The 26,044-nt window shown below is 44.4% G+C and overlaps 2 protein-coding genes across 8 annotated transcripts in view; one reads left to right on the top strand and one right to left on the bottom strand.

Moving 5' to 3' along the window:
• The window catches only part of STING1 (stimulator of interferon response cGAMP interactor 1), a 106,503-nt gene extending 88,066 nt beyond the window's left edge, over window positions 1-18,437 (bottom strand). For 2 of the 7 annotated variants that reach the window (XM_072145839.1, XM_072145846.1), the window contains exons 1-3: window positions 18,278-18,437; window positions 10,793-10,916; window positions 9,020-9,166 (exon numbers count right to left, since the gene is read on the bottom strand). The gene's annotated coding sequence lies outside the window, so the exon portion shown is untranslated. Of the gene's footprint in view, window positions 1-7,615; window positions 8,134-9,019; window positions 9,167-10,792; window positions 10,917-11,315; window positions 11,450-18,277 lie in introns of those variants that run through there. The other 5 variants (XM_072145840.1, XM_072145841.1, XM_072145844.1 and 2 more) reach the window with 5 other exon arrangements.
• Window positions 18,438-18,479: 42 nt separating this feature from the next.
• CDKN2AIPNL (CDKN2A interacting protein N-terminal like) lies at window positions 18,480-21,713 on the top strand. Its single transcript, XM_072145847.1, is given in 3 exon segments — window positions 18,480-18,652; window positions 19,646-19,745; window positions 21,381-21,713. Coding segments are annotated over 3 exon segments (282 nt in total). The 3' UTR covers window positions 21,390-21,713.
• Window positions 21,714-26,044: the final 4,331 nt, after the last annotated feature.

Genomic DNA, 26,044 nt, shown 5'->3' with positions numbered 1-26,044 from the left:
TAGTCTGCAGCCCAGAAGCAGTAGGAGAGGCCCTACCTGGAGAGCTGAAAGCGAGATTGCATTATCACAGCAAAGGTAACTGAGGGTCTCCTGTCTTGCTGCTGGCCAAGAGCGTGTGCCAGGCAGCCTGGTACCCGGATAGCTAGGGTCCGCCAAATGTGTTAGACAGCGCCTACCCGGGCAGGAATTACTTTTGTAAAGTTTTTTTGCATGTGCCTAAGCCCAGGCTGAATTTGTGTTCTGTTTTGCAAGTGTGAATAAAACACTTAAGTTGGACTTTTAACCTGCTTGTGTCCCTGCTTTCTGCACTGCTACCAGTCAACTACCAGAGCAATTCCCCACATATGGTGGGCAAAGTGCAGTGAAGTATACACTAGTGCATGTCCTGGAAGTTGACAGCACTGAAGCTGCAAGCCACAGCCATGGAGGAGTTAATCAAGCAGCTTGTCCAGTCCAACGTGCAGCAGCAAGAGACAAACAGATTGCTGCTCCAGCAGATAACAGCCCTGACCGCTGCTCAGCAAAGGACTGTCCCAGCAATGACGGTGAAGGACGCCAGGAAAGAGGTCCACAAAGCTATGACCAAGATGACCGCCGAGGATGATGTGGAGGCCTATCTGACAGGCTTTGAGAGGGTGGCCGCCCGAGAGAGGTTGCCACAGCAACACTGGGCAGAAGTGTTGGCCCCCTTCCTCGTCGCTGATCCCCAGCAGGCATACAACGACCTGAGAGAGGAGGATGCCCGGGACTACACCAAGGTAAAGGCAGAGATCTTGGCCCGACTAGGAGTGGATCAGCATCTATGTGCTCAAAGAGTGAATAGCTGGAGATACCAGGAGGCGCTACCACCGAGGGGGCAGATGCACCAACTTGTTCACTTGGTCCGCAAGTGGCTTCAGCCGGAGACATCAACCCCAGCCTAGATGGTCGATAAGGTTGTTTTGGACCGTTTCCTGAGGGCCTTGCCGGGTGAGATCCAACAATGGGTGGGACACGGGGACCCGTCTGATGCCGAGGCACTGGTGGGGTTGGTGGAGAGGTTTTGTGCCACCCAGGCCCTAACAAAGAAAGCCCCTTATACCCAGGCAGGCCCTAAGGCACGGAAGGCCGTGTCACCCACAAATACCCGGCACAGGACAACGCCCAATGTCCGGGAAGTACCCCGGGGGAGGAGGAGGGGGGAGGCTCCCACCTGTTGGACCTGCCATGAGCCAGGTCATATTGCAGCCCATTGCCCCAATTCCTCAGAGCCCATGGACTGCAGTTCCACCAGAAGGGTTTCTCTCTATGCTGCCCCTGTCTACACAGCTACTAGCCCCGACTCTGCTGATAAGCGCCACCTGTGCGGGTGACTGTGGCAGGGCATCCAGCGTTGGCCCTGCTGGACTCAGGCAGTCGGGTAACCTTGATTAATGGGACCCTCATAGACCCCAAGACAGTCACAATTGGTGTCCTGTGCGTCCATGGGGACGTAAAGGACTACCCCACCACAGTTATTAACTTCCAGACCTCTTGTGGAGAGACACTACATGAGGCCGCGGTTGTCAAGAACTTGCCACATGATCTTATTTTGGGACGGGACTTCCCTATGTTCTGGACTCTATGGCGGGGAAACCAAGACTTGGGGGGTTGTTCTCCTGTGTTGTCTGGTCAGATCTCTAAACCCGAGCCTGATGACCCAGACTCTGGAGTTCCTGCCGTAGGGGTGACCGCCACAGAAGATGGAAGTGTAATGTTTCCCCTAGATGTTATGGCAGGCGAAACTGAGGAGGTAGTGACAGGACCACAGTTGTCGGATTTGGAGGTATCCCGTGACAACTTTGGTACTGCACAACTCCAGGACCCCACTCTGGTCCGCGCCAGAGAAAATGTGGTAGGGATTAATGGTGTACCTCAGCACTCAGGTGCGGATAAGTTGTTCCCTCGTGTGGTGGTAAATCAGGAGTTATTGTACCGCATTGATAAGGTCCACGGTGAAACCTGGGAGCAGTTAATGGTACCTCAGCCATATCGTCAGATGGTGTTAGACCTTGCCCATAAGCATGTGATGGGAGGGCACCTAGGTACCACAAAAACTCTGGAACGCATCTTGCAGCGTTTTTACTGGCCAGGAGTGTATGATAGGGTAAAAAGGTATTGTGAAACTTGCCCTGATTGTCAATTGCATGCTCCCATGGTACACTTTCGAAGTCCGTTGGTACCTCTGCCCATTATTGAGGTACCCTTTGAAATGGTCGCCATGGATTTGGTCGGTCCTTTGGTTAAATCTGCTCGGGGGCATCAGCATATCCTGGTAGTCATGTACTATGCTACCCGATATCCTGAGGCCATCCCACTACGGCACACCTCTGCGAAACTAATTGCTAAAGAGTTGTTTGCCATGTTCTGCCGGGTGGGACTTCCCAAGGAGATCCTCAGAGATCAGGGGACTCCTTTTATGTCAAAAGTCACCAAGGAGCTATGTCGGCTCTTTAATATTAAACAGTTACGCACCTCTGTGTACCATCCTCAGACGGATGGATTGGTAGAACGGTTTAACAAAACTTTAAAGAGTATGCTAAAAAAGGTGGTGAACAAGGATGGGAAGGACTGGGATGTACTGTTGCCATATTTAAAGTTCGCCATCCGAGAGGTCCCACAAGCTTCTACTGGGTTCTCACCGTTTGAGTTAGTGTATGGCAGACATCCCAGGGGTCTCCTGGACATAGCCAAGGAGACATGGGAACAAGAACCCACCCCCCACAAAAGTGTAATAGACCATATCGCAGATATGCAGGACAGGGTGGCGGCCGTCATGCCCATTGTCAAAGAGCATATGGAGGAGGCACAAAGGACTCAAAGCCGGGTTTATAACAGGTCAGCAAAAGTAAGGAGCTTTAGTCCCGGTGATCGTGTGTTGGTGCTAGTCCCCACTGTAGAAAGTAAGTTTCTCGCTAAATGGCAAGGACCGTATGAGGTTATAGAGAAAATTGGAGAGGTGAACTACAGGATACGTCAGGATAACTAAAGGATAACTAAAGGATATTGGCAGGTACCCCTGACAGATAGGGCTAAGGAAAAGACAGCCTTTATTACCCCTGAGGGCCTTTTTCACTATGTTGTGTTACCGTTTGGGCTTCATGGGGCCCCTGCTACCTTTCAACGGTTAATGGACATAGTGTTGAAGCCACATAGGAGATACGCCTCCGCCTATCTAGATGATATTATCATCTACAGTCAAGACTGGGAGAGTCACTTGGCCAAGGTACAGGCCGTAGTGAACCCGCTAAGGGCAGCGGGCCTGACCGCAAACCCCAAGAAGTGTGTGCTAGGAATGGAGGAGACACACTATTTGGGGTATGTGATCGGTCGAGGTATAATTAAACCTCATGTCAACAAGATTGACGCTATAGAGGGTTGGCCTCAACCAGTGAGCACAAAGCAAGTCAGGGCATTCCTGGGCATTGTCGGGTACTACAGACGGTTTATACCAAACTTTGCCACCGTGTCCGCTCCCCTGACAGACCTGCTGAAGGGTAAAAGGCCGGTCATGGTGCGATGGAATGAACAAGCAGAAGGGGCTTTTCAGGCATTGAAGTCTGCGCTGTGTGGATCTTCCGTTCTCATTACGCCAAACTTCAAGAGAGAGTTTATTGTGCAGACAGATGCGTCAGATGTAGGACTGGGAGCTGTCCTGTCTCAGGAGGTGAATGGCGAGGAACACCCCATTACCTACCTGAGCAGGAAGCTCACGCCAGCAGAGAAAAATTACAGTATCGTAGAGAAGGAATGTCTGGCGATAAAGTGGGCATTAGAGTCCCTACGGTACTACTTGCTGGGACGACAGTTCTGTCTCATAACTGACCACTCTCCTCTCACGTGGATGAGTAGAACTAAGGAGAAGAATGCCAGGGTCACTAGGTGGTTCTTGTCCCTCCAAAATTTCAGTTTCATGGTGGAGCACAGAGCTGGGAAGCTACAGGGCAATGCGGATGCCAGAGGTCGCATTAACGCCTCACCACGCGTCATAGACGCGTGATGAGGCACCATTACCCCCCAAAATAATTGCCATGCGTAAAGTTACGCATGGCAATTATTCCCTGTAGCACGCAGGCTGAGCGGCCCGGCGCGCGCTGCAAAGGAGGTACATGTCAGTAGCGCGGTCGCAGCGGAGAGACCCGAAGTGAGTGCACCGGCCCCGGGGGAGACTTGTGGGCTGCGAAGATGATGCTCCCCGTCCTGCTCTATCTGCCCGCAGCTGCCTGCGTTTATGTGATTGAGGGGACCTAGAGCAGTCCCGGGTGAGTGTGTACAGTGTTGTGAGTGTGTACAGTGTTGTGAGTGTGTACAGTGTTGTGAGTGTGTACAGTGTTGTGAGTGTGTGCTGTGTTGTGAGTGTGTGCTGTGTTGTGAGTGTGTGCTGTGTTGTGAGCGGTGAGTGTGCTGTGCAGTGTGTGTGCGTGCTGTGCAGTGTGTGCTGTGTTGTGAGCGGTGAGTGTGCTGTGTTGTGAGCGGTGAGTGTGCTGTGTTGTGAGCGGTGAGTGTGCTGTGTTGTGAGCGGTGAGTGTGCTGTGTTGTGAGCGGTGAGTGTGCTGTGTTGTGAGCGGTGAGTGTGCTCTGTTGTGTGTGTGTGTGTGCGTGCTGTGCAGTGTGTGCGGTGTTGTGCAGTGTGTGCGGTGTATAACCAAAATTTTCATACTCCTCCTCGGGTAAAAATACTCCTCAAAAATGGTGAGTGGAGTATTTTTACCCTTTTGGAAAAATGTTAGTGCGACCTCTGGCGGACGCCTTGTCCCGAAAGCATTGCTTAATGTCAGGAGTTCGCCCCGGTGGGTCTGAACTGAGGGGGAGGGTATGTGATAAGCAGGAATAGTCTGTTTTGTCTGTGTTGGCCTAGCTAACACAGACACATTGCTAATGTCCGTACTGGGCCTGCTTATTATGGAGTAGGGGTAGACTGGTAGTGGGACTCCTACTCCACCCGGGCTTCGGTCCTGGGCTTTTGTATAGTCCACAGGTGCAGGTCACAGGTCTCGTTAGGGCCTGATTTAGTCTGCAGGCCAGAAGCAGTAGGAGAGGCCCTACCTGGAGAGCTGAAAGCGACATTGCATTATCACAGCAAAGGTAACTGAGGGTCTCCTGTCTTGCTGCTGGCCAAGAGCGTGTGCCAGGCAGCCTGGTACCCGGATAGCTAGGGTCCGCCAAATGTGTTAGACAGCGCCTACCCGGGCAGGAATTACTTTTGTAAAGTTTTTTTGCATGTGCCTAAGCCCAGGCTGAATTTGTGTTCTGTTTTGCAAGTGTGAATAAAACACTTAAGTTGGACTTTTAACCTGCTTGTGTCCCTGCTTTCTGCACTGCTACCAGTCAACTACCAGAGCAATTCCCCACAGTAGGCACTAATAGAGATCGGCTCCAGATATCTTATTAAATTGATTTTAATCTGAGCAATACAAACATACAGATAAATACATATATAGAAACATATATAAAAATCAGACGTCTTCACCCCCACGTGTGTTGTACGATGGCGTTCCTAGACAGCTAGTGTGGTGCGGTTCCTGAGTCAAACGGCAAGGTTTCCGAGACAGCTATTGTGGCGCGGTTTCTGCGATAGAACGGCAAGGTTTCTGGTTGTCTCGTCTCCTCCCCTCGCAGTTCCAATGATTCCTTTTGCACTAAGTAAGTGGTATTGTTATGTCCAACGGGATGCGTCCATCCCAGGTGATAGAGTTTGTGACAAGGAATATTCCGTTGGGTCTCTTATTGTAAGAGCTGGATTTCGAATGGTTAATGATTTCTCCGTGAGTGATTATCAAATGGGTCTCGATCCTCTGGTTTTAAAGCTGTTACGGCTATTAGGCTAGACGCGTTTCAGAGCAGACAGCTCTTTCCTCAGTAGCCTTTTATATGCATGTATATGTCCATGCATCAATAGCATCCTTTTTTAAAAAAATCATGTTCTTTATATTACATTTTTCACCGCCACACACTTTCTTTGTGTGTGCACTTTGTATGTTCTGTGTTTTGCACACTGGCACTTTATTCTCTACAGAGTGTTTATTCTCTACAGATGAAGACTTGACGGCACATGTGCTAATTAATAATATTTAATATATCTTATACATATGTGGGCATTGACTACAGTACCCATAGAAGCACAATTGGATGTATATTTGTCTGGACTGCCCCCCCCCCCCCCCATGTTTATACAGCATTTAAATGAATGTCTCTTCACTTGAAAGATATGTTAGCATATTTTGACTTGTACCCACACCGTTTCTAGCCAGGGATATTGTCTCCTGACCATATGTCTAATTGTAAAATGGTTTGTTTTCAGATGGATTTACAATAAAATTGACTTTCAACTCTTATATGACTGAAACGAGGTGGAATTTTTGTTTAATAAATATTCCATGTGTGGTCTGACCAGGGATTTGTATAAGGGCAAAACTATGTCTTTATCATGAGAATCAATTCCTCTCTTGATACATCCCATGATTTTATCTGCTTTAGCAGCAGCAGCCTAGTTCTGGTTACTAAAATTAAAGGGGTATTCCGGGAATGTGAACGTCTGACTCAAAAACCTAGGATGATATAAAATAAATGAACACAACAATACTCAATTTCATTAGTCACAAAACGGAGTTTAAATAGTTTGATTTTAGGATTTACAAAATTTATGGCCTCTTTAAAGTAGGTGGAGTTATCGGGAAGATGGCCGCCACTGGAAACTACAAGTTCCATGATCCTTTAGTTCTCAGTAACTCCTCCTCCCTCTAATGCTCTGCTCCCAGTGATCATCTAACAGGTTTTCTTGCTCTGTTACCATAGTAATGATGTGTAACTTCCATCACCTCAACACTGGCCATACTGGATGCACTGTAACCAACCGACTACAGCCAAACTTAGTGGTGATCACATGACCTGCCCAGGCAGGGGCAGGACATGTGATGTGGACATGTGACCAGCAGCCATCTTCTGTCCTGTGTCTGCTCCACAACGGACCACGCGGAGGAAATTAACTGACTTATTAAAGGGCCAGTAGCATTTTAATTCTCCATCATACTGTATGTCACCAGCATTTTCTGCTAAGGGGAGCAAAATTTTAAGTAACAACTAATTACACATTAGCTTATATTTTAATGACCGATTTCTATATGAATTATGCTTATTCCTGGAATACCCCTTTAAGTTTACCATACACCAATACCAAAACAGCTCCAGTTTTACCAAGTACAGTAATTAACTGTTTAGAACATAATTATACTTTTTGTTTACATGGCCCAAGTGCATAACTTTACATTTATCTACATTAAGCCTCATTATCCATTTCTCTGCCCACTCCTCAAGCTTCCACAAATCCCTCTGTAATGCTAAACTATCGACCTTACTTTACACAGCTCAGTATCATCTGCAAATATTGAAACTTGACTGTGTAAACCCACTACAAGGTCATTAATAAAAATATTAAAAAGAAGTGGCCCCAATACTGACACTGGCACTCCACTGGTAATGTCAACCCAATCTGAGAATGTGCCATTAATGACGACGACCCTCTGTTTTCTATCACTAAGCCAATTACCAAATACACAGATTTTCCCCTAGTCCCAGCAGTCTCATTTTATGTACCAACCTTTTATGCGGAACTGTGTCAAATGCCTTTGAAAAGTCAAGATATACAACATCCACAGCGTCCCCCAGATCCAGTCTGGAACTTACTTCCTCGTAGAAGCCAATCAGATTAGTCTGACAGGACCGATCTCTCATAACCCTGTATCGGCATGAGTTTATAAAGTTATGTACAGTGAGATACTCCAGGATAGCATCTCTAACAAATCCCTCAAATATTTTCCCCACCACAGACCATGTGGACCATGACCGCTGGTTCCTCACCAGCCCCTCCCAGTAATCTGTCGATCCGATCCGCCGAACCCGAGCACCCGGCAAACAACACACTGTTTGGTATGCATGCTCTTTGTGACAGATTGTCCTGTCTGTTCCCATAATAATCGAATTTCACACTATCTGTCTGACCTTGCCTGTGCTCTCATTACCCTTCTCACTGGAGCAGACAGTCCCCTGGTTGCTAGAGGCCATATGTTGCTGCAGCATTGCTACCCCAGAGCGGATTTCCCCCTAATCCGCCAGCCTGGCAAATTTATTGGGGTGCTCCAGATCAGGACTAGACTCCCTGCAACTCTTCCCTCTACATGTTACACAACCAGCAGCCCCCTCACTCTGCACCTCCATAATTCCATCCCCACACCCATCTTCCCCAGAGAGTTAGTGCTCTAGGAGCAGCAAACTTCACTCCATATTGTCAATTGCCCGCAGCCTTGAAACTTGATCATTTAGATGATGAATCTGGGATTCAAGATGAACAATTTTAACACATCCCACACAGTCAGAACGCGCAAATTGTTCTGATGGGATCAGGTTCCAGGCTTCTTGCTGGAAAACCACACCCAGTGCTGGTTGTTATTGACAGCTCCATTTCTGATCCTGGGAAAGCTGGGTGTGTCTTTGTACTCGTTTTGTCTGCAGCTGCGGTTTGAGTGATGGACGGCTGAGCCAGTCAGTGCTGGAGGTAGTGACCACCTTACTGCCTTATATTCTGCCCAGCCCTTCATTGGCTGCTGGTTATTCAGTCCTTCTGTGTATCTAGTGCTCTTGTGGTTCTTGCTATTCGGTGTATTGACTTCTGCTTTGCCTACTGCCCATTCTATTTGCTATACAATTCTGTACCTTTGCCGCCATCTTGGTTTTGACCAGGTTTGTTTGACTCTGCTTGTCTGTCTGTATCTGTTGTTTGTCCCTCAGTATCGTTTATCTCCTAGTGTGACCCCACCCCTCCTAGTCCGCTCCACCATCCAGCGGCTGCAAGACGAATTAAGTTTTCCCTGTGATCTTGTAGGGTTGCTCAGGGACCGTCAGTTAGGTTCCTGATAGTGGGTTTGTCCTTACCAGGGCGGTTTATCTCCTTTAGGCAGGGCTTTATCCCGCAGGGACGTCGCAGGGCGAATGCGCCACCACTTACCTAGTCTGACAGCTAGCCTGGTTGTGGTTGTGCGGTTGCTGGACAGGTACTGGCATAACTCCCACTTCAATCTGCATGAGCTCTTCCACTTCTATTTGCAAGGGTTCTACAGTATTTCCTAGGGTCTCTTTAGATGCAGGTAAGACACTGGAAAAAGGTAGAGAAGAAGGATCAGGAAAAAAATACTCACGTTCATGCTTACGTTCTCTATGATGTCTGTCTACTCTGACTGCTAGAGTCATGGCCTGTTCTAAGGTCTTCGGCTCAGGATGTCCCACTAACAGATTTTTAATAGCATCAGTCAGGCCCAATCTAAATTGGTATCTTAAGGTTCTATCTTTCCATCCGCTTGGAAGTGACCACCTTCTGAACTCACAGCAATAATCCTACGCAGCACGTTTACCCTGATGTAAGGCAGTCAACTGAGCTTCAGCAAAACTGGTTTTATCTGGCTCCTCATATAAAGACCCCAAGGCTGAAAAGAAAAAGTCTACTGAGGACTCCTCTGGGGCATCAGGGGCTAAAGAAAATGTACATTCCTGAGGGCTACCACGCAGAAGTGACATGATGATGCCTACCCTCTGGGCATCATTACCAGAAGACTGGGCCTAAGGCGGAAATACAGCTTGCAACTCTCCCTGAAGGGAAAAAAATCTTCTGTCTCCAGCGAAGAGATCATGAAGCTTAACCTTAGGCTCATACACAGACTGACCTGAAATCAAAGGGAGGCGCTGTTCCTGCTGCTGAGCATGTTCAGACATATTCTGAACCATGTGAGCCAGACTCTGTACCTGACTAACAACAGCTTCCATGGCCTCCACAGTGTAAGTAAGGCTGGTTATTATGTCAGTACCTGTCCAGCAACCGTGCAACCACAACCAGGCTTGGCGCTAGCTGTCAGACTAGGCAAGTGGAGACAACAGAAAAACAGATACAGACAGACAAGCGGAGTCAAACAAACCGGGTAAAAACCAAGATGGCGGCAAAGGTACAGAATCGTATAGCAAATAGAATGGTCAGTAGGCAAGGCAGAAGTCAATACACCGAATAGCAAGAACAATAAGAGCACTAGATACACAGAAGGACTGAATAACCAGCAGCCAATGAAGGGCTGGGCAGAATATAAGGCAGTAAGGTGGTCACTACCTCCAGCACTGAGTGGCTTAGCCGTTCATCACTCAAACCGCAGCTGCAGACAAAACGAGTACAAAGACACACCCAGCTTTCCCAGGATCAGAAATGGAGCTGTCAATCACAAGCAGCACTGGGTGTGGTTTTCCAGCAAGAAGCCTGGAACCTGATCCTATGAGAACAATTTGCGAGTTCTGACAGCAGTATTGCCCCTCGAATGGCCGCTCAAGGAAAGCATACATGGCACAGGATGTACACTGTGTAGCATTGCCACTTATGGAGTCCATTGTGCTAATGGGGAATGCAAGAGAAATATGGAAGAAAAGAAGATTCACAGTAAAGTAACACAAAAATACAGCAGTTACCTGCTAAAGTACCTTAATCCTAACTCCCACTTTGGACACTGTGCACACTTAAGATCAATGTACATTCGCCACAAAGCTCGCACGCTCGCTTTTCTGAATGCTGTAAAAAGGTTTTTTGGCACAAAAATCTGCTGTGTTCACTGCAACAAGATCTGGCTGCAAACCAGGCTGCGTGTTATAATATGTATACTCAGTTTTCAGTCCTTAATAAATCTTTGAATGATTAAAAGATAAAAGGTGGTCAAGACTTTTGGTAATAATAAAGCCAGCTCCTTACCTGGAGGGGTCAACCAACCATACAGGAAACTAAATCCACAGAACTCCTGAAGTCAATCCAAGGCAACTAGATACTGGTGTAGAGACGGCTGATTTCTTAGTCCCGTGAGGTAACGGGTAATTGCCTGGATGGGATCAAGGGAAGGCATAAAAGTCTGTAGTTGACCTGTCATGGACCATTTGCTCCCCTTCATGGCAACATAATTCCTAGGTAACTAACGGCCGGCATCCCACAGGCTGTCAGATCTAAATGCTATAGTTGGTAGGAGGAGTTATGTGTGAGAGGGGAGAAAGTACCAGAAGTCATAGTCAACTCTAATTAAGCCAAGTCACATCCCAATTTGTAAACAACGAACAGTATAAGGGGGAAAACAAAGAAGGACTGGACCCCAGGACTCAAAAACAGAGAAGCCATTAATGGGTATGGATTTAGCGAGTTCTCTACAGAGTCCCAGAGCCTTAGTAGAGGAGTGGGTCTGGATTTCTTTGAACTGGTAAAAAGATTGTGGGGCACATTTACTTACATGTCCTGTTGTGTTCCACAAAAGTACATTGTCCGACTGGAATGCACTGTGCCGCGATTCACTAAGATCGTGCGCCCGATATCCTGTATGTATAGCTTCCCCGCTCAGGTCCGACAGAGTTCACCTTCTTCTTCCTGGTGCATGTAAGTGCTTGATCTCACAACACAATTTGAAAGTTAAATTCCGCACTCAGTCCGAATCATTCGGATCACCCGATGGCCCGCCCCCGATTTCTGTCGCATGAAAGCCATTGCAGCTGCACCAAAATCCGATTGCGGTCGACACAATCCCCTAAAAACCTGCCACAGCCATGCAATCCCTGAAAATGGCGGAAAATCCGACTAAAGTGCAACTGCAGACCCTTAGTAAATAAGCCCCTGTGTGTCACGGTCTATAATTACCCCTAACAAAGCAATATATAAGGTGGTGCAGTCTATTCAAAAGGTGGATAGAAGATTCAGTGGGAATGTTTGGAAAATGTACAAGATGGTAGAATGTTCATCTTTATCACGTTTAGATCCTTCTCTATGTTGTCTACAAGGGTCTTATTTCCTGTCTGTTATCTGTCATCCGGCAAACACTATGGACTTTATGTATAAGATGCTGGCTCTTATACCTCTTGTGTCACCCCCCAATCCTCATAAACTGTAAGCTCTTGCGAGTATGGCCCTCACTCCTATTGTTCCATAAGACTGTTTGTACTCTGCAGTATTTTATTTGTATATGTCCCCTATGATTTGTAAAGTGCTAAGGAAAATGATGGTGCTATATAAGATTATGATTAGGAGCAAAATGTGTTGAAGGGTCTAAGGATAGCAGTACCCCCAAATGTTTAATGGCCCCCAAGGCCCATTTAATGGGAAAGTTGAGTCTAAATCCTACCACCAGGGAATCCAAGAGATTAACATTGGGCATTTCAAATTTATGTTGAGTTAGATAAACCAGAGAAGGACCGAAACTCCTCTAGTATGTCTAGCAACGAAATACAAGGCTAATACCATAAGCCAGGGATTCCATAATTAAAATATAAAGGAGTGGGGACAAGCAATATCCCTGTCAGGTTCCATTTCATATTGAAAGGGGGTAGATAGTTCCCTATTCTGCGGTAGATGGGAATTAGTATGATGTCATGTTTCCCATAAAGCACATTGGGATTCCCTGAAGGCAAGCCCCATGCATCAGGGACAAGAATTTAATGGTGTTGCACACACCTCCCATCCTAGCACAAACCCTACTTGTTCACGACGATGAGTATTTTTCAAAAATAGTTTTTAAGATCTACATTAACCGGTTAAGGACCGGGCCCTTTCCTGTTTTTTCATGCCCATTTTTCACTCCCCACCTTCAAAAATCTATAACTTTTTTATTTTTACACGTAAAGAGCTGTGTGACGGCTTGTTTTCTGCGTAACAAATTGCACTTCATAGTGATGGTATTAAATATTCCATGCCATGTACTCGGAAGCGGGAAAAAAATTCCAAATGCAATGAAAATGGTGAAAAAACGCATTTGCGCCATTTTCTTGTGGGCTTGGATATTACGTCTTTCACTGAGCACCCCAAATGACATGTCTACTTTATTCTTTGGGTCGGTACGATTAAGGGGATACCAAATTTGTATAGGTTTTATAATGTTTTCATACATTTACAAAAATTAAAACCTCCTGTACAAAATTTTTTTTTTTTAACTTTTTTTTATTTTTATTTATACTCTTTTTCAGACTCCCTAGAGTACTTTTACCCTAGGTTGTCTGATCGATCCTATCATATACTGCCATACTACAGTATGGCAGTATATGAGGATTTTCTTCCTCATTCATTACAATGTGCTATCAGCACATTGTAATGAAGGGGTTAAAACGAAATAGCCTCGGGTCTTCGGAAGACCCGAGGCTACCATGGAGACGGATCGCCGCCCCCCGATGACTTCATGGGGAGCGGCGATCCCAGGTAAGATGGCGGCGCCCATGCGCCGCTATCTGTTTGAGGCTGCCGGCAGCTTTGCCGGCAGCCCACGCTGTAAAAACACCCGCGATCGGTGGTAGCACCGATCGCGGATGTTACCGGTAAGCCTTTGCTGCAATATGCAGCAAAGACTTACCGGCTATGGAGAGGGCTCAGCCCGTGAGCCCTCTCCATGCAGCGCGACGCGACCGCCGTGAATACACGGCGGGCGGTCGCGAACCGGTTAAATTACTTATCACCCAACTTTTCCTGCAAACATCACACAGAATACCTTTTAGATGCCTTTTCACATGTTCCACTGCTGCTTCTATTCATGGGATCAAAGACAGGATTTTTCCAAAAAAGACTTTTATTAATGTACTCTTTTCCAGTCAAGGAGACAGGGAGCTGCAGTCATACAGTCAAGCTATTCCGTCTCCTCGCTGACACTGCTAACCCAGCTGGAGAGAATTTCTGAGGGCGGGTGAATTGGAGATGAGAGAAAGAGTGGCTTTGGCCCTGCTACGGATCAGCCATTCCTTCAGGAACGAGAGGGCTGAGAGTGACGCTGGCACTCTGCTTGATTGACTCTGCTTGATTTGAACTGCAGCTGCCTGTCTCAATGATGGGAACAGACCAGAGATGAGCGGACCCAATGATCAGATTTGGTGTTTAGCCACCTGACCAGGATATTGCAGTCGAAAAAAAGCCAATCATGGCCATTGCTATTTGCCATGGGTGTCAGGATGATGCCACACATGGCGCTTTGAACCCGTTTTTGGTCCATTTTTTAAGCAGTCCATTAAAAAATGCAGGCTTTTTGGAAAACGCATCCGTTTTTTGACAGGTTTTGCCAATTATCTTAATTAGAACTGGTCAAAAACGGATGTGTTTTCAAAAAACGCATGCGTTTTTAGACGGACCGCTTAAAAACGGACCAAAAACGGGTTCAAAACGCCATCACCCTCAGTTTGCCAGGAGTGTCGTTTGCCAAACTGACAATATGTTCACTGGCTGAACCTGAATGCCGAACCCGATCAGGGGATCAACTCATGTGGGGAAAGGGGGCCATTGGTGACAAATTCCAGGTGGTGACAAGTGGCCAGGTAATTAAAAATGTATTTTTTTATTATTTTATGTAAACCGCTCTCGGGAACAGAGACTATCTTAGGTTGCATTCACACTGCCTTATGGGGGACGTATATACGTTCCTCATAGCCGGCAATGGACGCACAGCGCCCTACGGGAGCAGTACAGTGCTGCACAAGTGCGGCAACATACCGTTCTATACCCCATGAAAAGATAGTACATGTCCTATCTGTTATCAGAATCCGACGCGTGCGCCATGTTCCTCTGGAGAACATGTTCCTCTGGAGTGTGAATGTAGCCTTAGGGTGGTGGCACACGTGGTGTTTTGAACCCATTTTTAGGCTGTTTTTAACTGCTTTCTGCTCGCCTGCTGACTTTAGACGTCAGCGGGTGCAGGTCCGGAGTCTACAGCGACGTCTTTAGATGTTGCTGTAGTTTTCTGCTGCTCCCGCGCCAATCGCGGGAGCAGGACCCGGTCTCTAGGGAGAAGGGAGATGCGGGTCGTTACTGCTTCTCCGATCCTCCCTGCATCGCGCTGGATGAGCGCGATGCATAGAGGAGCTGAACAGCGTGGCCGCCGGCTCCGTAGACTCAGCGGTCACGTGACCGCCGGGTTTAAAGGGGTTAATCAGAGCTACTGGGTCTAAATAGACCCAGTACATCTCTGATCACCTGTCCCTAGTGACAGGTGGGCATTTCCCCTGTAATTGAGGCTCTCATAGATGCCTCAGTTACAGGGTAAAACTTGTAATAGAAAAAAAAAAAAAAGTGAAAATGTCCCAAAGGGGTCTTTTATGACCTCATGGGGGACATAAAGTAAAAACATATCGGATGCGAGCGCTACATGCATGGCATGGCAGCAGGCGCAGCGTGGGGGAGCAGGCGCAGCGTGGGGGAGCAGGCGCAGCGTGGGGGAGCAGGCGCAGCGTGGGGGAGCAGGCGCAGCGTGGGGGAGCAGGCGCAGCGTGGGGGAGCAGGCGCAGCGTGGGGGAGCAGGCGCAGCGTGGGGGAGCAGGCGCAGCGTGGGGGAGCAGGCGCAGCGTGGGGGAGCAGGCGCAGCGTGGGGGAGCAGGCGCAGCGTGGGGGAGTAAGTGTTCTGTGGTGGAGCAGGCATAGCGTGGAGGAGTAGGCGCTTTCGTAGTAGTGCTGAAGTGCCTAGGTACAAGGACAAGAGAGAGGTTGCATCATGATTCTTGGGGTGTTTGTCTCCCGTGGCAGGAGCTGGGCACAAGATGACATAATAGATATTTTGTACTATCCATTATGCATCATCCTTGGGGTCCACCTGTGGGGTTAAAATGCTCACTACACCCCTAAATTAATTCATTAAGGGATGTAGTTTTCAAATAGGGTCAGTTCTCAGGGGTTCCTACTGTACTGATCCCTGAGGGCATCTACAAATGTTTTATGGTGCCAAAAAAATGTAAATGTTGGTACTCCAAATGCAATTCTCTTCCGAGCCCTGCCGTGTCTTGTAGATTATTGGTATGTACCCGGGAGAACCTGCATGATGATTTTTGGGGTGTTTGCCTCCAGTTGCATGAATTGGGTAAAATACTTTTGACACTACAATTACAAATTTAGGGAAATTGCTAAGTAAATTTTACTCGACACCATTCAATTTGTGTTACATTTGAGCCAGGATCTTATGGGTTAAAATGCTCATACAACCCTAAATAAATTCTTAGAGGGTTGCTCTTTCCTAAAATGGGGTCACTACACAGGGGTTTCTATTGTATTGGTACCTCAGGGGCACCCCAACACCAGTCTAGTGAAATAGGTGCTCCAAAAGCTAGATTTTGCTTGTCCCTTCTGCTGTGTCCCCAGACTCTAGACTATTGCTACACATGATGCATTGCCATACCCCTAGTTACCCACTGAATGATTTTTGGGGTGTTTATCCACAGTGGGATGAGTTGGGCTGAATACATTTCTTCCTACTTTGGCACATTTGAGAAAACAATGCAATTTTTACACTGCCCCCATCATTTTGTATTACATTTGACCCAGCATCTCAGGGGTTGAAATGTTCATATGACCCTAGATAAATTCTTTGAAGGGTGCCCTTTAATAAAATGGGGTCACTACTTGGGGGGTTTCTATTGTACTGGTACTGGCGCACCCCAACACCAGTATAGTGACAAGGGTGATCCAAAAGCAAAATTCCCTTCCCTTCTCAGCTTGGCAATTTTTGGCACATGTGTGGTATTGCCGTACTCGGAACAACCCAAAAAATTATTTTTGTGGTGTTTGTCTGAAGTGACATTAGTTGGAAACAGTATATTAGGTGCTCCAACCCCAGATAAGTCTTTTCCAAAATGATATAATTTCTCAGGGGTTTCTATTGCACTGGTACCTCACGGGCCCTGCGAACATGACATGGCACTCCAAATCCAAACGCGTAAAAACAGAGCTGCAAAAGCAAAATTTCTCCCCTTCCCTTCTCAGCCCTGCTGTGTGCCCAGCCTGTCAATTATTGGCACATATGTGGTATTGCCGTACTTGGGACAACCTGCAAAATTATTTTTGGGGTGTTTGTCTAAAGTGACATGGGTTTGGCACAATATATTAGGCACTAAAATGACAGTTTTGAGATAAAAATGCATCTTTTAGGTTTTGGCCAGCATGTTGGGGGTTAAAATGCTCCACACCCCCCCCCCCCCAAATAATTTCTTTGAGGGGTCAAGTTTCCTAAACGATGACATCTTTGGGAGTTTTCTATTATACTGTTACTTCAGGGGCTCTTCAAGTACACTGTGGCACCACAAAACATTTGCAGTCAAATTGACCTTCCTAAAACCCAATGGTACAAACTCTGTTCTGGACATCGCTGTGCGACTAAAGAGCAGTTGACATCCACATGTTTGGTATTACAGTACTCAGAAGAAGCAGGGCAAAAATTTTGGGATGTATATTTACCTCAAATTCCTTCTGAATGTGTCCATTTTAGGGCTAAATGAAAATAATCTTATTCAAAAATTGAAATTTCAAAATTTTCAAACCATTTTTGTTTGCTTCCAGAGAAAGATTTTAAATGCTGATTTGAATAGTTTGAGATGTTAGGTTCATAAAATGGTGTTACTTGTGGGGGTACATAGTACATAAGCCTTTATAGAGCACTTCCAAACTGAATTGGTCACTAAAAACTAAGCATTTTTCAAATCTCTTGAAAATCTGAGAAGTTGCTGAAACCTTCTCACATACGTAAAAAAAATGGAAATGTAAAACAAATTATGGAAATAAAAATAAGACCAATGGCAAAAGGTTTCTACAATAAAAAAAATTTGTGGCATGACTTTTTGTCTAAAAAGTATAACATTTTAAATTTGAAAATTGTCATTTTTTTCAAATGTTTCCTAAATTATTGAATTTTTACCCCCCAAAAAAGAAACTGATCACCGAAATTATAATACTAACATAAACTACAATATCTCAAGAGAAAACAATCTCAAAATCACAAGGATATCTTAAAGTGTTGAAAAGTTATCACCACAGGAAGAGAAACTGGTCAAATTTTAAGAAAAGGGTCTGAGCATTAACTTAAAAACAGGCTGCGTCATTAAGGAGTTAAGCAGTCCGTTAAAAAACAGCATCCGTATTTGTCCGTTTTCCAATTATCTTAATATAATTGGGGAAAAAGGTCAAAAACGCATGCTTTTTTGAACGGACTACTTAAAAACAGGTTCAAAACGCCACGTGTGCCTCCACCCTTACCCTGGAGGTATTAAGTCTTTATTTGTTAAGGTATATATAGCCATATCATTTAGCTATACACCTATATAATTTTCTTAGAAAGACCAATTTACTCCTCCCTGAGTCAATGTATCAGCTAGGCGCATATTAGAATATTATACTTATTAGATCAGAACCGTCTTTGTCATGGTTAATGCTTATGAGTTGTGTAAACTATGATGGCGTGTGTACACTTACCTCACAAATCTCGAATTCCGCGCCATCTCATTTTCATGTCATTACAGGTAATAACACTTCACAACACTAGATGGCCCTCGCACATCCGCGGGAAGAGAATTGTTACGTCATCAAACTATAGAGAATTAACATTACCTGAGCAGAGCGCCTGTACCATAGAGAAGACGGAAGTGCTTTTGTTTTCGTGCTCACACTAGAGAAGATGGCAGCTGAGTTTGTACAGCAATTTCAGAATTTCTGCGAGAGTGGCAAGCAATGGTAATCCAGGCAGCAATTTTTGTTAAATAACCTCGAGCATTATCGGGGAGAAAATGACATGGACAAGCTGCTAGCGCTGTCTATGGTCTGGGCCAATCACGTGTTCATGGGCTGCAGGTAGATATCCGCTTGGGTTTTCGGTGCACGAATTATATTGTGTTCCTTGTTATACATCATATGCAGTTGATGGCTGATAACAGGGAACACTGTTGGACTATTTCAGCCTGGGAATAGGCTAAATACTGGGTTTATAGTTACACGAGTATCAATTGCATTCGAGTTCTATATCCAGCGAGTAATGCAAATAAACTGAGATGTGAACTACACATAACAATGTTATGACTTCGTCTGTCCTGGGCTTTTGTATAATGTGGCTAGGAATGAATGAAAATGACAAATGTATTCTATATAAACAGGTGATTTGTATATAAATACATGCAGTATTAATGTTTCCTGATGACTTATTTTACTAAAAATAACCTCTCATACAGCTTCAACTGAAAAATAAATAGATATGTCTCAGTTCTTGATATGCAACAACAGCTCTTGTCAAGGTGCTCATTAATTGGTTATGTTATGGAGTCCATAAGGTGCTATTAAGACTCGTATTAAAGGAAATCAACCATTATCATAGTACAGTTTTAAGCGGAGTACGCTTACAGGCAAACAGGAGCCTAATTTGAATATTTTTTTGAAAATTGATTTTCTCAGCAATTGCAATGTTTCTTGGGGGGGGGGGGGGAGGTGGAGGGGGAGGAGAATAACAGCTGGTATCACAATGAAAACGCCAGCCTGTAAGTGTATTCTGTTTAAAACTGAACTTTGATTTACTTGAAAAATATTGGTCTTGATAAAGACCTACCTTAGAGTTTAAGACCTAGAAGAAAATATATCATAAAAATCAAGCATGATAAAACAGGTACACTGCGCACAGATCCAGATACTGTGACAGTGTTACTCTTAATGCATTTGCTATGTATGGCCTCCTTACTTCTACAATCTACTTTGAAAAAAATTATGCTATTTGGCCTGAAGGGTTGTTTTTATTTGCTGGAAAACCTCAGGTTTATATTTCTACTACAAAAAAATGCTTTTTTTTTTTTTTTATAGATACAGTGAAGAGCTTTTGAAAAAGGTGCAGGATATGGCTGAAGGGATTGAAGTAGAAGATGCACCACATTTTACAACAAGAGATGAAATTGTGAAACGGGTATGTTGCTTATGGTGCATTGTTTGCATACCATGTGTAACTGATGATGGTAATAACCACATAGGCTGGGGAAGCCACAGCTTTATGCATGAACCCATAGAATTGAATGATAATGTGTGCTAGTTGTAGAAAATACAGCCAGCACGCATCCCCACTTCCATGTGTGCATGAGGCCGTTATAGATTCTGGATGGTGGTTACGCAGACACATGGAGCAACATTAAAAGGGAACCTGCCATCACCAATACTGAAGATTTGAAAAACTCTGATCTGGAGGTTTAACCCATTAGACACTGCGGTCAAACATGCACTGAAGAACCCCTGGACTGCCTGCACAGTGTACGAGAGATCAAAGTAATAGAAAAAAGTAGAACAAAAATGTTTTATGTTAAAAAAAAATTCTACATAAAGTTAGAAAAAAAAACCCAAACACCTAAAATCACTCACCCCTTTAAAGGAAATGTACTGCAGAGGCTGCTTGGGGAGTGGAGTAGCCTTTGTAAAATCCTGGGATTAAAGGTCATCTACCACCAGGATGAAAGACTGTATGCAAATGAGCTTAAGGGGCCCTTGGGCTCATTTGCATACAGTCCTTCATCCTGGTGGAAGATGCCCTTTAACAATACTCTATTCCCTGGGTATCTTCTGCAGAGCTGCCCCCCTGCGTGTTGGTCAATGCCACTGGTGAATGCAGCAGCATGGCCTGCGCAGGAGCCACCAGTGCGTAACACAGAAAACAAACCTTAGCACAGCTCTGTACACGGAAAAACAAAAGTTAAAGATTTTTGAAGGTGGGGAGTGAAAAATGAAAACTCAAAAACAAAGAAGTGCCAAGTTGTGAGGACCATCACACAATGTAAATTAATTTATAAAGGATACCATATAAGCTTTAGTTTTTTTTCAAGAACTCGGACAACCCCTTTAATTTTAACACAAAAACTGGAAAAAGCCTATGACTCGAGTATAAGCCAAGGGTGGGAAATGCAGTGGTCACAGCTCCCCCCCCACCCCCAGTATAAAGCCTGCCAGCCCGCCTGCCCCCCAGTATATAGCCTTCCAGGGGGGATGCAATATCCTGGGAGCTGCTGGAAAAGGGGGGATGCAATATCATGGGAGCTGCTTGTGGTGTAATGTTGGTCTGTGACAGCTGTCAAAATAACTTTAGGGGAGTGGCACAAATTTTGAGGGTGAAGATGGAAAACTTATGTGCCTGAAAAAACTGTAGATTGGCACCTAAATTTGCCAGTCAGAGCCCCTTAAATTCTTAGTGGCGGCTCTGGATGTAATACTATTGTATCTGTTCCCCATAGCCTATTATGGCCAGCGTTGAGCAGGATGAAAACAGAATTTGTTGCTGCTTTCTATCGTCTTTCGTGCAGGACTCGATATATACTAGTCAGACATAGGCAAGAATGATGCTGCATTCCTTGCATATACGCTGAACGTATCCACGTAACAAGATGTGACTGTAACCTGTGTTACATTCAACATTCATATACAGTGGATGCTGCGTAAGGGCTAAACCCCTTTCCCCGTAACTGGCCATGTTTGCAATGTTCATTTATTTCAAAAACTAAAATCTTGCTTGATTCAACTTTGTGATTAATGATTTCTTAATGTTTCTTTTACTCTACAGAATTTATGATGTTTGGACTTCTCTGGCTTTTATCAAGGATATGAATTTACAAGAAAAAGACCAGCACTCTTTATAAGATTGTGATATTGGTGACCAATTTTTAAATTAACAGATTTTAATGTTTTATTTGGTATCTTTTTAAAATTAGGAGGAAACATTTCCAAGACACTGTGAATTGTATGTGACTGGTTAAAATGTGTAGATTGTCCAAATATAATACATTTTTAATTATTTTACATATGTTATGGTCCTATGTTATGTTCTATATAATAGATAAACACAATATAAAACATGTGTTTTCATGAATTTAATAAAATGTTTATTGAAAATTAATACATTTTTGGTAGATTAAATGGAAAAGCAAAGACTGCTATGCTTGATTATAGATTATATACATGGATGCATATGATCTTGAGGGACAAGGGATGTAAGAGATTGCACTGTATAATAACTTTATCTGTGCATGTTTTACATGCTGCAGATTTAGTATAACAAAACAATGGATAAAATTGGCCTCATACACACAAAAATATTTTATGGACACTTTCTAACCATTGTTTCAACAGCTTAGCGCACAATTCCATTTCTGTGGATTCTTTTACCCCGAGCATTGCCGGCATCCTCAAGGTCATCTGTTGCCCTGTGTTTCCTTTGTGCTGGCCCCTTGTGTGGATGGGATGAAGTTCAATGAACATTGCTGACCTGAAGAGAGGTGCAGTAATGTGGGAAACGGCTGTCAAATGTCTGTAGTGTGCTGGTGAAGTGAGGGAGGCCCCCTGTGTCCACATGAAGTGCCTATCTGACCAGATTGTTGAGGGTCATGCAGTGATAACCCTGGGCCTGATGACATTTTTATACACATTCCTGGAAAGATCTCCTGCTGGTTTATTGCCTTGCCTTAAAAGTGAAATTGACAGCTTGATAGCATAGATAATTGCTTACATATACCCTTGTATAAAACTGTCAGAGGTGCAATTGTGGCGATCTATAAATTATTGGAAATAACAAAGTACACCCAAACCCTAAATAGAGACTTCATTATATATGAAATAACTCTTGAAAGCAAGACATTATGCCACCATGTGATCGTATCTGTCCTGGTTTACTGTTTAACTTGCCTGTGAACTTTTAGCAGCTATTTGGACAAAATTCTAATCAAAATTTAGCTTATGGTTTTGTTGAGGAGAAAACATATTTGACCAAGCTATACAGGAACAATTACAGGATGTTGGGGATTCTATATAATTAGGTGACTATCAGTCCTGGCTTATGGACTAGCTTGTTTGAGGAACTGTTTGCGTTGTCCCATATATCCTTATTGTTCCTGTCGATAAGTTATTGTATAGAATCATTCCACTGGATTCATTTAAGGTAATACGTACATTTTAGGACTGGTATAACTACTGATAAAGACAATAATTGTTTTATTTAATACTGGCATATCTATTGTAGTTATTCCAATGTGATTTGAGTAGGAAATATCTCATTTATGCCCAACAGATGACTAAATCTGCCACAAAGAAAACAAGTGGCTTCAGTAACCCCTAACCCATCACTGTTTAAGTCACCGAAAGTTACGAATAGATATAAGTTGAGGAAAGTTACAGCAGCCAAATTAGATAAATATGATTTGTCCCACAAGATGGGTAAAGAAAAAACACATATCTAAATATGTGAGGATAACCGTTCATGTTGGAGGTGACGTAGGAGTCCACAAAGCCTATAAATTGCATGAACCCTAAACAATACTGAGAGTAAAATAGATCTTGCTGAGGAAAAGAGGGATGAAGGTACCACAACAGGGAGTGATTTTGAAAACCTGAGCAAGAGCGATCAGTGTGTTGGTGGCAAAAAAAAAAAGAAAGAGGGACTTGGACCCCTTCCCTAAAAGAAATTTATGGTTGCTGTTCAGCAAGGTAAAAATACATTTATTAGACTAAAACAAATAGACTACTTTAATCGGGTGACAACGCTGGATGAAACTGATCGTCCTAATTAGCGGGATGATGCCGCATTTGGACGATCTAATTCGTCCTCAGGATCATGCTGTGCACTGTCCAGTGTGATCTGCAGCAGGAGGTCTGTTGTTAAATACAGCTTGGTCCCTGCTGCATCTGCCTGGCAGGGAGATATCTTTTTGCTGGGCAGTCTAACCCCTTAACTGCTAAGAGGAAAGATGGAGGAGACAATGTTCCCATTCAAAAAAAAAAAAATCAGATGTACCCTATAATAGTACCAATCTGTTGCCTTTCGGAAGCCCTAATAATTCTCTTTTGAATGAGGAATAAAAACGTAACAACTCTCACAAAGGTCCCAATAACGCCTCTACACGCTTGGTGATTTTCCTGTCTGAATGTGAGCTGCCGTCTCCAAGCGCTGACGGCGTCGGCTGCGATCCTGCAGAAAAGGAAAATATCATTTGCAGGATCACAGCGCTGAGTGGCTGGAAGCAGTAAAGGGAGGGACTTCCTGCTCACTGTCTGAGCGAGGGGTGGGGAGGAGAGTGGGGTCGGGATATCTGTTGCTGGGGCTGTGCGCTCCTGATCTGTGTGTGATTGTGCACACAGCCATTAAAAGGATCGAGCTGTATATGTGACAGCCCGATCGTGTACTGTGACAGGGGGGCGATTATTATCAGTCCCCTGTATATACAGTGAGAGGCATGCAGGGAAGGTGCTATGTGCATACTCTCTGCATGTCTCTGTATACAGATCACTGATGAGTGATCCAATGGGCTTTTGCTATTAGATCATTGTTCTCTGTGATCTATATTTAAGCAATGCAAAGAACACCTAAATGTGCCTTTGTAAAAAAAAAAAAAAAATCCTTCAAAAAGGAAAATTTTAAGATGTGTTCCCAAACCCCAGAAAATTAAATATTTAGCAGCATCAGCCCCAGGCTAGTCTGGGGCCGCTGTCAGCCAGGTTGAAATTTCTGATGTTACAATAAGGCTCCATTCACACAAACGTATGCCCGCCAGGCCATAGCCGGGCAGGCATGCGTTTGGCGCCATGGAGAGGAGGGGGTGTGGCCATTGCCTTCTATTGGGGACATACGTCCCCCGATGGTAGTGTGAATGTAGCCTAAGGGTGAGGTCACACATAGCGTTATTACATGCGTTTTCAAAAGCATCACAAAAGCTGAGATTTGCCTAATTACATTGCTGTGAACATTTCATTTACAAAACGCATGCAATAAAATTGAGTTAACGAATGCGTTTTGTTAACACAATGTTGACAGCAATGTAATTTGGCAAATCTCCTCTTTTCAGCTGTTCTGATGAATTTGAAAACACCATCTGTGAACACACCATAAGTTGTGCACCACTTGTTTAATACGTGCTGTAATGTTACTATAATTATCTCAACTTGCTATTTAAAAGGGGTTTTCCCGAAAATACAAGTTAACTTGAATTTGTGGGGAAACCCTTTTAAGCACAGAAAACAGGAGCTGTGAGGGTGCATTCACATGATTCATCGCGTTGTGCGTTGCGTTTTTGACGCATTCCACTGGCTTCAGCCTTGATTACATGCTAAGGTTACATTGCGTTTGCACTGCACCTGCTAAAATGCAATGTAACCTAAGCAGGTAATCAAGGCTGAAGCCAGTGGAATGCGTCAAAAACACAACGCGATGCATCGTGTGAATGCGCCCTAACCTTTTCCTTGTATTAATAGACGTTAAAACTATATATACGCCTAGGAGTTATATTTATTAATAAAAATTTCGTACTCCTCCCCGGTTAATAATACTCCTCAAAAATGGTGAGTAATATTACTCTTCTGGAAATATGTTAGTGCGACCTCTGAGCTCTCAGAATATGGTGACACGTAGGCAAATGCAGTTACCCAAGTGTTTTATTTGCTAAACCATAAGAAAACCTGTACATGTTTGGTGTCTCCTTGATCATATTAACCTACAAAATAATTTTATATTATATATATATATATATATATATATATATATATATATTTTTTTTTTTTACTGCATAAAAATTTTAACGGCAAACAAGTGGCAAAACAGCTTTTTTTATTCTATTCCACTGCAGGAAAGGGTTAATAATTTCTTTTTGCATAAAAATTAACCCACTTGAGTCTGCCTTCCTGGAGCCCGGGGAACATTTTAACCGCTCATCTCCCTAGTGGCCTACTAAAGAACCAGAAGCTGGGGCCTTCGATTTGGGAATGTTCCTGGCAGCGCCTCCATTCACGACCGCAGGAGCTCCCTAGAAAGTCCCAGTAAAGTCTCTAGAAAAAACTGTAGTGTGAAAAAGCCAATTGAAAAGAATGGTTCACGAAAGCATCATTGAAAAAAAAAAATCACTGAAGCCAGGAAGAGAAAACCAATCTGTATGTGTCTACAAGCCAAAATGGATTGAAAAAAAAAAACTGCTCTAAGGTACATTTGAAACAACTATAAGGCAGACAGAGTCAGACTGGGGTACCTGGGGCCCACCATCTACTATCAAGGGACATATTAAGGGATACGGAAATTTCTAGGCACGGGCTCTGCTAGTGCACAGCTCTTAGTTTGTGTACAGGGGCTACTGGGGTGACTGTCTCAGGGCATAAATGCCACGGCCTGATCGCATCTGTGTTTCTACGGTAATGCCTGCAATCTGGAACGAGCCGCCGGTGTTTTGCATTATTTTAATGCCTCAGGGA

Source organism: Engystomops pustulosus, chromosome 4 (assembly GCF_040894005.1).
Source record: "Engystomops pustulosus chromosome 4, aEngPut4.maternal, whole genome shotgun sequence".
Taxonomy (NCBI): Eukaryota; Metazoa; Chordata; class Amphibia; order Anura; family Leptodactylidae; genus Engystomops; species Engystomops pustulosus.
This window is presented reverse-complemented; position numbering and strand designations above follow the sequence as displayed.